Source organism: Polistes dominula, unplaced genomic scaffold, assembly GCF_049000335.1.
Source record: "Polistes dominula isolate Pdom_NZ unplaced genomic scaffold, Pdom_raw_medaka contig_37, whole genome shotgun sequence".
Lineage (NCBI taxonomy): Eukaryota > Metazoa > Arthropoda > Insecta > Hymenoptera > Vespidae > Polistes > Polistes dominula.
The window spans coordinates 767486-780988 of NW_028301169.1; the positions used below are offsets into that span (position 1 = coordinate 767486).

Genomic DNA, 13503 nt, shown 5'->3' on the forward strand with positions numbered 1-13503 from the left:
AACAAATATATACTTTTTTTTAATTAATACAACATCTGTAAAGATGTCAAATTGTACAACGTTACATTACTTGTCTTTTGTTTCTTTTTCTTTTTTTTTGGGGGATTGTTTTTTCAACAGACAGAGACGAGTGCATGGAGTGGAACTTCTGCGATCAAATTTGTGAAAACATAGAGGGTTCGTACAGGTGTAGTTGTGCACCGGGTTACGTATTACACGGAAACAACGAGTGTCGTGCTCAGAATATCTCAGCTTTCGAATTATTGGTTGCCCAAGACCGTGCTATTTGGAGGATGTCGGCTAACGGTGAGGATCCAAGGATCGTTGCTAACACAACCGGTGCCAGCGGAGTTGACTACCTTTACTCAAGGAATCTTTTGTTTTGGAGTGACATTAAAACGAGGAAAGTGCATGCGGAATCTTTGAATGGTAACATGGCTACCTCAGCATTAGACATATATCTACCAGTTTCGTGGGGTCCGGTTTCGATCGCAGTTGATTGGATCGGAGATAAGCTTTATATTGTTGATTCGGTCGTTCAAAAGATAGACGTATTTGAATTGGACGGCCGATATCATGGGATCGTACTTGGATCAAATCTAACTAGCCCCTCGGATATCGCGTTGGATCCAACCGTGGGTCTGATGTTCATTGCCGACAGTAGACAAGTTTTGAGAGCAAACATGGATGGTACTTTTGCATTTCCGATCGTATCCGAGGCAGCGTACAAAGTATCCGGTATAACCGTTGATACGATAGCAAGAAGAATTTATTGGTGTGATGCATTATTGGATTATATTGAAACTGCTGATTATTATGGAAGAAATAGAGTAATTGTGGTTAAAGGATCTCAAGTACCGTCCCCGGTGAGATTGACTTTGTTTGAAAGTAAGATATATTGGACGGATAATATGAAACAGGCGGTAATGAGTGTCGACAAGAAACAAGTGAGTAATTCTATAGAAACAGTGTTCAAAGTAAGAGATGCCAAAGCTATTAAAGCTCTTCATGTATTAGCTCAGCCAGCCGTTTCGAATCCTTGTGGTAATAACAATGGTGGTTGTCAACACATGTGTATTGTTACTGCCGTATCAAGTCAAGAGAACAGTTTGGGTTATCGTTGTGCTTGTGACATCGGTTGGAGACTATCGAGCGATCTCAGAAATTGTAATTTAGTCCAAGAGTTCCTTATGTACTCCCAACAAAGATTTATTAAGGGTCGCGTATTGGATCCTGTTATAGAAGGTTTCAGCGATGCAATATTGCCAGTGGTTTCAAGAAGAGCAAGATTCGTCGGTTTAGACTATGACGCTTATGATCAATATATTTACTATAGTGATGTCTTGCAAGATGTCATTTACAGGGTACATCAAAACGGTACCGGCCGAGAAATAGTATTGGCGAGTCAAAATGAAGGTGTCGAAGGATTGGCCGTCGATTGGGCTGCCAAAAATCTTTATTACATTGACTCTCGCAAAGGAACGTTGAATGTATTGAGCACACGAAATGTAACTTATAGAAGAACATTGTTGAAAAATCTTAAACGACCACGTGCCATTGTAATTCATCCCAATCATGGATACATCTTCTTCTCCGAATGGGATAGACCAGCTAATATCAGCAGAGCACACGCAGACGGATCCAATTTGATAGTTTTTAAGAATCTAACGTTAGGTTGGCCAAACGGATTGGCCATTGATTTTTACAAAGACAGATTATATTGGTGCGACGCTTTACTCGATCACGTACAACATTCGAATCTCGATGGTACGGACGTTCGTACAGTTAATTCGAGATTAATACGACATCCATTTTCCATAGCCATACACGAACAGTGGATGTATATAACCGATTGGAGATTGGACGCTATAATTCGACTTCACAAGAAAACGGGAGAACAGGAATCGATTCTTGTTCGCGAGCCAGCCTCTAACAGACTTTACGGCGTTAAAGTATTCAGTCGTGATGTACAAGCCCATACATTGGGAAATCCTTGTTCTATAAATAATGGTGGTTGCGAAAAACTCTGCTTTGCAATACCGCATAACAATACAAATAAGAATTTTGCCACTCCTCGTTTGACTCAAGTTTGCGGTTGCCCCTACGGCGAAAGATTGCAATCCAATGGAAAAACGTGCACGGCCGATCCAGAATTGGAACCACCGGTTCAAGCTTGTCCTAATAGTTGGGATTTCACTTGTGCGAATCAAAGATGTATACCGCAGTCTTGGGTTTGTGACGGGGAGAACGATTGTTTGGACAACAGTGATGAGATGCAAAATTGTACTAAAACAACATGCGGTACCAACGAGTTCCAGTGTAAATCGGGTAGATGCATGCCTATGAGTTTCCATTGCGATTCGGAGAACGATTGTGGTGACAACAGTGATGAAATTGGTTGTCCTAACGTAACGTGCAGCAGTAATCAGTTCGCTTGTGCAAATAATCGTTGTATACCGGCTACATGGAAATGTGATTCTGAAAATGATTGTGGGGATAGTTCGGACGAGGGTGATTTCTGTGCAGCCAAAACCTGTTCCTATTTTCAATTTACTTGTCCACGATCGGGACATTGTATTCCACAATCTTGGGTATGCGACGGTGACAACGATTGTTTCGATCAACAAGACGAAGCGGATTGTCCACCTGTAACATGTGTCAGTACGTTATTCAGTTGTGCGGATAAAAAGATGTGTATTTTAGACTCGTACAAATGTGACGGTATATCAGATTGTAACGACGGTAGCGACGAACTAAATTGTCCATCATTAGCCCCGGATCAGTGTAACACCGACAAACAATTCCAATGCGTTAGTTCGTCCATTTGTATTCCAAGAAGTTGGTATTGCGATGGTACGGCAGATTGTCCAGATAAATCGGACGAACCTCCTACTTGTGAACAAGTCGATTGTCATCCTGGTTATTTCAAGTGTCAAAATTCCCGATGTGTTTTTAAAGCTTACATATGCGACGGCAAAGATGATTGCGGAGATAATTCCGATGAGGACACGACTCTGCACGCTTGCGGACCACCGGAACATAAATGCGACTCGGAACAATGGAAATGTCCAAATATAACTAACAGGTGCATTAACGTAACTCAAGTATGCGACGGCACATTCGATTGTCCTAACGGCGCTGACGAAGGAGTCGGCTGTGACTTGGGAGAATGCCAACATCAAAGTGGATTATGCAGCAACAAATGCATTCGTACACCTTTAGGAGCTCAATGTGTTTGTTCGGCCGGTGAGGAACTCGATTCCGATGGTTTTACTTGTCGAGATTTGAACGAATGCGATCCACCTGGTCGTTGTTCCCAAATTTGCATAAATAACAAAGGAAGTTATCTTTGTAATTGCGTAGATGGTTATATTCTTGAAAAGGATAAACATACCTGCAAGGCATTAAATCACAGTGCAGCATTTCTCATTATATCCAATAGGCATACTATACTTGTTGCTGATTTGCAAGAACAAGCTTTAGAAAGAGTACCAATCAATGTAGAAAACGTTGTAGCAACTGCTAGCAACATGCACACAGGAACAATATTTTGGTCTGACATGAAATTAAAGAAAATCTCAAGATTGGAAAGAGGCAGCGATCCACAAGACGTCATATCAACCGGTTTAGATTTAGTCGAAGGATTGGCGTACGATTGGATAGGTCAAAATTTATATTGGTTAGATTCAAAATTAAATACCATCGAAGTAGCCAAAGAAACTGGAGAAAGGAGAATGGTATTGGTGAAAGAGAACATAACTCAACCACGTGGAATGTGTTTGGATCCAAGTCCAGAAGCTCGATGGTTGTTCTGGACAGATTGGGGTGAAAATCCTCGTATAGAAAGAATTGGAATGGATGGTATGAATAGATCTACCATTATCAGTACCAAGATATATTGGCCTAATGGATTAGCATTGGATATCGCTAATAAAAGAGTATACTTTGCTGACAGTAAATTAGATTTCATTGACACTTGTTTGTACGACGGTAGTAAGAGAATCCAAGTGTTAGCTAGTTCACATTACTTGTTGCATCCTCATTCGCTCACGTTATTCGAAGATACGATGTATTGGACTGACAGACAATTAAATAGGGTCTTATCAGCTCATAAATTTTATGGATCTAATCCAACAGTAATATCACATTTAATATCACAACCATTATCTATACACGTGCATCATCCAGTATTACAACCGAAGTCACCAAATCCCTGCAAAGCAACGAAAGAACCGTGCGATCATCTGTGCCTTCTTTCACCAAGTAGTCCAACAGGATACACCTGCAAGTGTCAAGCTGGTTACAAATTAATCAGAGGTTTTCAATGTGTCCAAATTGATTCCCCATATTTGATGGTATTACGTGGATCACAAATCGTAGATATTTCTTTAACACCTGGCGACACTAAAACCGGTTACATAACTCCGGTTGTTGGAATAGAAAATGGTCGGGTTATTGATTTCGATAGAAAAGATCGTATAATTTATTGGCTACAAGGAAAAGAATCTGACGAAGAAAATGGTACGATTTATACCATACCGTATGACGGTGGAAATAAAACAGAATTTCCAAATCCTGCTGGTGATTCCGGTATCGTTGGATCACCCTCCACCATGGCTTTCGATTGGTTCGGTAGAAATTTGTTTATAGGAAACCGATATGCCTCCAACATCGAGGCTATTAAAATTGATGGAAAAACTAGATTTAGGACAATTGTATTAGCGAACGACGGTAACAGAACGTCCGTAGCTAGGCCGAAATCTATGTGCGTTGAACCAATCGATGGACATATATTCTGGGTTGACGATGGTGGTTTTGGTATACCGATGAAAATAGGAAGAGTGAATATGGACGGTACTAATCCAATCGTGCTTGTGGATAATGTTGAAAAGCCAGTGGCCATAACGATAGATATTCCAAGTAAAACAGTTTATTTCAGTACGGAATATCCAACATTTGTGATGGCCATGAGCACAGATGGCCGAAACGTTAGGACTATTCTTTCAATTGCCAATAATATTGCTTTGCCAAAGGCTTTAGCTGTTCACGAATCTAAATTGTATCTTCTGGATCCTGTATATGATAAAATTGAAAGGGTAGACCTTCCTAATGGTGACAATCCTACCACCATAGTTGACAACGATTCAGAATTAAAGACCATGATTATCTATAAAAAACGCATTGCCGGATCACACCCTTGTCTTGTTAACAACGGTGGTTGCGAACAACTATGTTTCCCAGCTTCAGGAGGAACCAGAGTATGTGCTTGCGGAATGGAATATCGTAAAGTTGACGAGACCAGGTGTGAACCTTTCAAAACATTCGCTGTGGTATCTCAATTGGATGTGGCAAGAGGATACAGTTTGAAGGATGCCAAAGAAGCTATGGTACCCATTGCTGGTACTGGTCATCATATTTTACACGTGGACGTTCATTATGCGAATAATTGGATTTATTGGGTTGAATTTAATCGCGGAATATGGAACGGAATTTTCCGTATAAGACCAAACGGAACGGAACTTCAACAGATTATTAAACAAGGAATAGGCTCTAATGGTATACGTGGATTGACCATTGATTGGATAGCTGGCAATTTATACTTCGCTAATGTTTTCCCTCACGATAATTACGTAGAAGTTTGCAGGCTCGATGGTAGCCACAGAAAAGTCCTTATAAAGACGATGACCGATGCACCAAGAGAATTAGCAGTTAATCCCATAAAAAGATATTTATATTGGATCGATTACGGACAATATCCTAGAATAGGTAAAGCATTTTTAGATGGTAGCAATTCATCGTCCATCGTTACATCTGGTATCAGCACACCACGCGATTTAACCGTAGATCCTGTGACTCATGATCTTTATTGGGTTGATTCGAAATTGGACACGATACAGAAGGTATCCTATACCGGTGGAAATCGTCAGATAATACGTAGAAATTTGCCAAATCCAATGGGCGTTGCAATTTATGGGGACGAAGTTTATTGGGTCGACAGAAATTTGGCTACGGTATTTAAAGCAAGCAAATACCACGGCAATACGAGCTTACCAACACCTGTTAGAACTAATTTACCTAAATTAAGGGACATCGTTATATTCGATCAGAAAAATCAACCGACAGATTTCACGAATCAGTGTTCAACATCCAACGGTGGTTGTGCACAGCTATGCTTTGCCTTTCCCAATGATCGATTTGTATGCGACTGTGCTACCGGGAAATTGGCTAGTGACGGTGAAACCTGTGAGAATATGAACGAGTATCTGGTATTCGCTACGAGAACGGAAATAAGATCTATTGGCTTGGATCCACGTAACACGAGTCTTCCATTCAATCCAATTAGTAATTTCACTAACGTTGCTGGTATTGATTTTGATTATGCCGATAAAAAGCTTTTCTTCACGGAAATAACACCTTGGGCACAGATAGCATGGATGCAAGCTGAGAATCCATCCTCAACAGAAATGCATACACTTTTGAGCAAGGATATCAATCCAGAAGGCATATCGTACGATTGGACACAAAAGAAAGTATACTGGGCTGATTATACTAATAATAGTATTTATGCTATGAACTTAGATGGTTCACACATGGTCATGATAGCCAGAGTTAACAGACCTAGAGCCATAGTTGTAGATCCTTGCAACGGGTCGCTCTATTTTACCGATTGGGGTCGTTTCGGTACTTCGGGAAAGATCTTCCGAACTACCATGGCTGGTTCATTGAAAAAAGCAATCATTGATAAGGATCTATTGCAACCAAGTGGATTGGCTATCGATTACGAGGATCGTATGCTTTATTGGACCGATGCTGTACGAGAAAAAATCGAAAGATCTGATCTCAATGGAAAGAACCGCGAAGTTTTGGTCAGCGCTACGATTTATCCATTTGCCATTACCGTCTTCCGTGAACATATTTATTGGACTGATCTTCAATTACGTGGTGTATATCGTGCTGACAAATATACTGGTGCCAATAAAATAGAATTAGTCAAACGTTTGGAGTATTCCCCTAGAGATTTGTTCGTTTATTCCGCGGAAAGGCAAAAGTGTAAGGTCAATCCTTGTAACATCAAAAACGGAGGATGTGATCAATCTTGTCATCCTGGAGTTAATGGATCGGCAGAATGTAAATGCAACGATACTAGCAGACTCGTAAACGAGGACAGAATGTGTGTGCCTAAGAACGTAACTTGCGACGCTAGCAAATTTGCTTGTAGAAATGGTCGTTGCATCTCGAGAATGTGGGCATGCGACGGGGACGATGATTGTAATGACGGCTCGGATGAAGATACCAAGTATTGTTGTAAGTATTTTTACCCCATTTTTCTTTTCAATTACTTTTATAAATTCCACCCATTATCATTTGTTCTTTTTATTGTAATTTTAGCATATCACTCGTGCAGTCCAAATGAATTCCGTTGCAACAATGGTCGTTGCATTTTCAAAACTTGGAAATGCGATCATGAGAATGATTGTCGGGATGGTAGCGACGAAGAAGGTTGCGTTTATCCACCTTGCGCTCATGGCGAATTCACTTGCGACAATTATCGTTGCATACCACAATCCCAAGTTTGTAATGGAATTAATGATTGCAAGGACAGTCAAACGTCGGACGAAACCTACGATCGTTGTCCGCAAAATACCACTTGTCCGCAGAATTATTTGAAATGCGAGAAAACCAATATCTGCGTTGAACCTTATTGGCTTTGCGACGGGGACAACGATTGCGGTGATAACAGTGATGAGAATCCTTTACATTGCGCACAAAGAACTTGTCCACCCAATAGTTTTCGTTGTCCAAATCACAGATGTATTCCAGCTACTTGGTATTGTGACGGAGATGACGATTGTCTCGATGGTAGTGACGAACCACCTGGTTATTGTCAATCCGAAGGTAGAACTTGTTTCGGTGATTTGTTCACTTGCGACAATGGCAATTGCATTCCAAGAATTTACATTTGCGATGGCGACAACGATTGTTTGGACAATTCCGATGAAGATGAAAGACACCAATGCAGTAAGTACTTATTAATATATACATACGAGTATATATGTTACAATAAACATTTGTTTATTTATTTTGATATCCATAGATGACAGGAAATGCGACGAAGAAACCGAATTTACGTGTACCGCCAATAAAGTATGGAACCGAGCACAATGTATTCCAAAGAAATGGTTGTGCGACGGTGATCCAGATTGCGTGGATGGTGCCGATGAAAATGTAACGTTGCATCGTTGTCCTGAACCAACTCCATGCAGTGAAAATCAATTTATGTGTAACAATGGACGTTGCCTTAATCGAAATTGGCTTTGCGATCATGACAATGATTGCGGTGACGGTAGCGACGAAGGAAAGATATGTAATTCACAATACAAACAATGCACGGCTCAAGAATTCACTTGTCAAAATTTCAAATGCATTAGAAAACAATTCCGTTGCGACGGCCAAGATGATTGTGGCGATCATTCGGACGAAGTTGATTGTCGTAAGTAATTCTGATATTTTTATTTTAATTATCAAATGTTATTTATCAGATGGAACATAAAAATTGTGAAATATTTTTACAGCATCCAAAATTAAAAATACAACTTGTCCTAATCCCGGAGAATTTATGTGCGCCAACGGATTCTGTATAGATCAACAATTAGTTTGTAACAAAGAACCAGATTGTCCTGACGAAAGTGACGAGCCAGCTCATTGTAACGTTGACGAATGTGCTCGTCCAGAATTGAATCAATGCGGACATAGATGCGTCGATACACCGACCAGTTATTACTGCGAATGCAATCCGGGATATAAATTATTGGAGGATGGTAAAGCTTGTGCTGATATCGATGAATGTATTGAAATGCCTCAAGTCTGTAGTCAACAATGTGAAAACACCCCGGGTGGATATTATTGTAAATGTAACGAACGTTGGTACGAGAGAGCTGCCGATGAACATACTTGCAAAAGGAGAGACAACATAGAACCATGGGTTATATTCACTAACAAATATTACGTTAGAAATATGTCAATTGATGCGAAAAGATACAGTTTGATGCATCAAGATCTGATCAACGTCGTTGCTTTAGACGCTGATTATCATACGCAAGAAATGTTATACTTTTGCGATGTAACTGCTAAAACTATATACAGAGCACCAGTAGCCGGTGGCAAAAAAGAACCGATCATACGTCACGATAGTTTAGGATTGGAAGGAATTGCTATTGATTGGGTTGGAAGAAAACTCTATTGGCTAGATCGACATGCTAAACATTTGGATGTTTCTGAATTGGATGGTACCAATAGGAAAACTTTGTGGTCTGGAATAGCTGATCCAAGAGCTATCGTGGTTCATCCTGGTACTGGATATTTGTATTTCACTTCTTGGCATCTTCAGGCATATATTGGAAAACTGGGTATGGATGGTAGCAACTTCTCTCGAATTCTAACATGGGAAGACAACATCGCTTGGCCTAACGCCTTAACCATAGATTACTTTACCGATCGAATATTCTGGGCTGATGCTCATTTGGATTATATAGCGTTCGCTGATTTGGAAGGACACAACAGACGAATTGTTCTTTCTGGTCCCGCAGTACCTCACGTTTTTGCTATTACAGTATTCGATGATTACATTTATTGGACAGATTGGAATCTAAAAGCTATCAGTAGAGCAGAGAAATTCTCTGGTGCTAATTTACAAATATTACGAAATACGACACACAGGCCTTACGATATTCTCATATATCATCCATTGCGACAATTGCCTTATAACAACCCATGTGCATTAAATAATGGTGGATGTTCACATCTTTGTCTTATCGCTCCACCAGCAAGTTCTTATTTATTGGAAGGTTATGGTCAACCTGGTGTAACCTCAGCTAAATGTAAATGTCCTAATCAATACATTTTGGGCAAGGATGAAAAGACTTGTATAGCAAATTGTACAGCTGGACAACATCGTTGTGGTCCGCCCGATGAAAAGTGTATTCCTTGGTACTGGAAGTAAGTAAATTGTTTGCCTCTTTCACTTGTTAGATAATATTTTATAAATATGCATTATATAATTGAATTATTTGATGAAGGTGTGACGGAGAAAAAGATTGTAAAGACGGATCAGACGAGTCTGCCAGTTGTCCTAAGCGTCTCTGTCGACCTAGCGTATTCCAATGTGCTAATGGAAATTGTACAGCTAGCGTAACCGTGTGCGATGGTGCCGATGATTGCGGTGATAAAAGTGACGAAGCTAATTGCTCATTAGAATGTCCGGAACTTGAATTTAAATGTAAATACAATGGTCGTTGTATACACGATTCATGGAAATGCGATGGGGATGCTGATTGTAATGATGGCAGTGATGAAGATCCAGCTATATGTTGTATGTATTAACGAGTATTATTGTTACAAAACATATTTCATCAATTATTTATAATTCTTACGTTTGTTTAGATAACCGTGCATGCGATCCGCTTACGGAGTTCAGTTGTAAAAATGGAAAATGTATACCAAAATTATGGATGTGCGATTTTGACAACGATTGTGGTGACGACAGTGACGAACCTGCTTACATGTGTCGTCAAAGGAACTGTACTATAGGTTGGCAACGTTGTCCAGGACACGCCAATTATCGTTGCATACCTAAATGGCTTTTCTGCGATGGGAAAGATGATTGTCGCGATGGTTCAGACGAACGTCCCGAAAGTTGTCCAAAATGTGATCCTAACATGGACTTCAAGTGTTCAAACAATAGATGCGTACCAAAGCAATGGATGTGTGACTTTGCCGATGATTGTGGTGACGGTAGCGACGAGGCAGAATCCATTTGCAAAGGAAAATATCGAGAATGTTCTGAATCAGAATTTAAATGTAAAAATGGCAAGTGCATATCTTCAAGATGGAGGTGCGACAGTGAGGACGATTGTGGTGATAACAGCGACGAAATGGATTGTCAACGATACGAGTGCGAGGTACGTACAAATAATATTTTTATTTATTTCAATATTCTCATAATTTTTTGATTATTATATCAATTATTTATTGTAATAGAACAACACATTCCAATGCAACAGCGGCCATTGCATTGCCGCTTATCTACAATGCGACGGTACACGTGATTGTCGCGACATGAGCGATGAAGTTGGTTGTCCACCAAGATATCCCGGTGGACGATATTGTCCACAATCACGATTCGAATGCGAGAACAAACTTTGCGTATCTTTATCCGATAAATGTGACGGAAGTGACGACTGCGGTGACGGATCGGATGAAAATCCATCCATGTGTGGTAAGTTGTTTTATATATATATATATATATATATATTCTTTTATAATTCTAACAAAACCATTTTATATTCAATATTTATTAATTGTTATACTAATTAACGTATTATCTTCGTCACAGCCAATTTCAATTGCGATACATTGAGAAGATTCCAATGCGCCAATCACAGGTGTATCGCTAGATATCAATTATGCGATGGAATAGACAATTGTGGAGATGGTTCGGATGAAAATAATATGACCATGTGTGCTACTAGAATTCGTTCTTGCGATCCAATTACGGAATATCAGTGTGCTAATAAAAAATGCGTGGAGAAAACGAAATTGTGCGATTTTGCTGACGATTGTGGAGATTCGTCAGATGAATTGGGATGCCGTAAGTCATTTGTATTCTTCACTTTCTTTTTAATTTCACAAATACGAATCTTGTATTAAACTAACTTGTTTCAATTTATTATTAAAGATCACTTCAAGCCTTGTTTGGACAGCAACAAAGGTGGTTGTTCACATTATTGTCACAATATAACTGATGGCGGATACATTTGTGCTTGCTACCCTGGTTACATAATTTCCAGAGATAATAGAAAACGTTGTGAAGATTTGAACGAATGTGCAACAGGACAACATCAATGTTCACAAATTTGTACAAATATTAATGGATCTTACGCGTGTTCTTGTCGACAAGGATTCCAATTGTCGGATAATTTGAGCGGAGTTTGCCGAGCTGAAGATGACGAGGCACTGCTATTGTTTGCCAATGGACAAGAAATGAGAGCTTACAATTTCCGTAATAAAGAAGAGATAGATGTAATTGCTCATGAAAAGAGAATACAAGCTGTTGATATTGATCCAGCCAATGAATACGTTTTTTGGATAGATTCACACGACAATACGATTAAACGTTCATACATGGTAAACGCCAAGGATGGTGAAGCTAAAATTGGTTATGCACAGGATTTGGATATGAAAAGTAATTATATAGTTCATTTAATATCTTTTTGTTATGCAATCAAAAAATATATTTCTATTTTCTTTTTCATTTGCAGCTGATTCAAGACCAACTGGTTTAGCAGTGGATTGGATTTCTGGTAATTTGTATTGGAGTGAAGTTGACGATACCGGTGTTAGATCACTTGGAAGAATAATGGTTTCGAAATCTGATGGAAGGTATCGTCGAAGTCTCGTAACTACGGATTTAGATGGTCCAACTGCAATTGTTTTGGATCCTCAACTTGGTCGGCTTTTATGGGCGGATTCTGGTAATCAACCAAAGATTGAAATTGCTTGGATGGATGGAGAGAAACGTAAACAATTGGTTACCGATAGAATTGGCAAGCCATCGTCTTTGGCTATCGATTATGCGATGGATCATACGCTTTATTGGTCTGATAGTAAATTGAATACCATTGAATCTATAAGATTAGATGGTACCAATCGTAAGCTCATATTGAAGGGTGAAAGTTTGAAATATCCAGTGTCCTTGGATGTATTTGAAAATAATTTATATTGGACGACCAAACAAACGGGTGAATTAATAAAACAAGACAAATTTGGTAGAGGTGTTCCACAAATTTTACTCAACGACATTGTCACTCCTGGTGGAGTTAAAATTTATCATCAATTGAGATACAACACAACGTTACGTGATCCCTGTTTCAATAATGAATGTACACATCTGTGTGTAGCAGTACCAAATGGACACAAATGTTTGTGTCCAGATAACGTTGGTCCACACATATCCAGCGAAAGACATTGTGATGCACCTCAACAAAGAGCACGACCTGCTCCCAGAGTATGTCCATGTCAAAATGGTGGTCTCTGTCAAGAAGTTGTCGACAATAAATTGAAATGCGCTTGTCGACATAACTTTGATGGAGAATTTTGTGAGATAGGTGTCATGGTTGCGAGAACTGGTAGTTCCACTGCTACCATCGTTATTCCTATTGTGGTATCAATCTTAGTTTTACTTGGAGCTGCTGCAGTTATCATGGTACTAAAGAAACGACCATTGTAAGTACCTACATTTATTGTTAATATTAAATAATAGGATTTGATAATAAATAAAATATTGTGTGCTATTGTAGTGGAAAACCGGGTGGTCTTGGTGGCCTAACTGGTGCTCAAAGTGTATCCTTTAGGCAAGGAAGTAACGTGGAATTCGGAGCAGTAGCTCATGAACGAATGGTAAGATGTCATTCTATTTCTAATAAATATTGATAATCATCAGATAAA

At 39.4% G+C, this 13503-nt stretch overlaps 1 protein-coding gene across 1 annotated transcript in view; it reads left to right on the forward strand.

The window, feature by feature from the left end:
* mgl (low-density lipoprotein receptor-related protein megalin) overlaps positions 1-13503 on the forward strand; it is a 54473-nt gene that overhangs the window by 37573 nt on the left and 3397 nt on the right. Inside the window, exons 7-17 of the mRNA XM_015327669.2 lie at positions 121-7305; positions 7390-8019; positions 8096-8491; positions 8574-9996; positions 10077-10369; positions 10441-10958; positions 11038-11275; positions 11393-11647; positions 11735-12241; positions 12318-13281; positions 13356-13455. Of these exons, the coding sequence (XP_015183155.2) occupies positions 121-7305; positions 7390-8019; positions 8096-8491; positions 8574-9996; positions 10077-10369; positions 10441-10958; positions 11038-11275; positions 11393-11647; positions 11735-12241; positions 12318-13281; positions 13356-13455 (12509 nt within the window). The remainder of the gene's footprint in view (positions 1-120; positions 7306-7389; positions 8020-8095; positions 8492-8573; positions 9997-10076; positions 10370-10440; positions 10959-11037; positions 11276-11392; positions 11648-11734; positions 12242-12317; positions 13282-13355; positions 13456-13503) is intronic.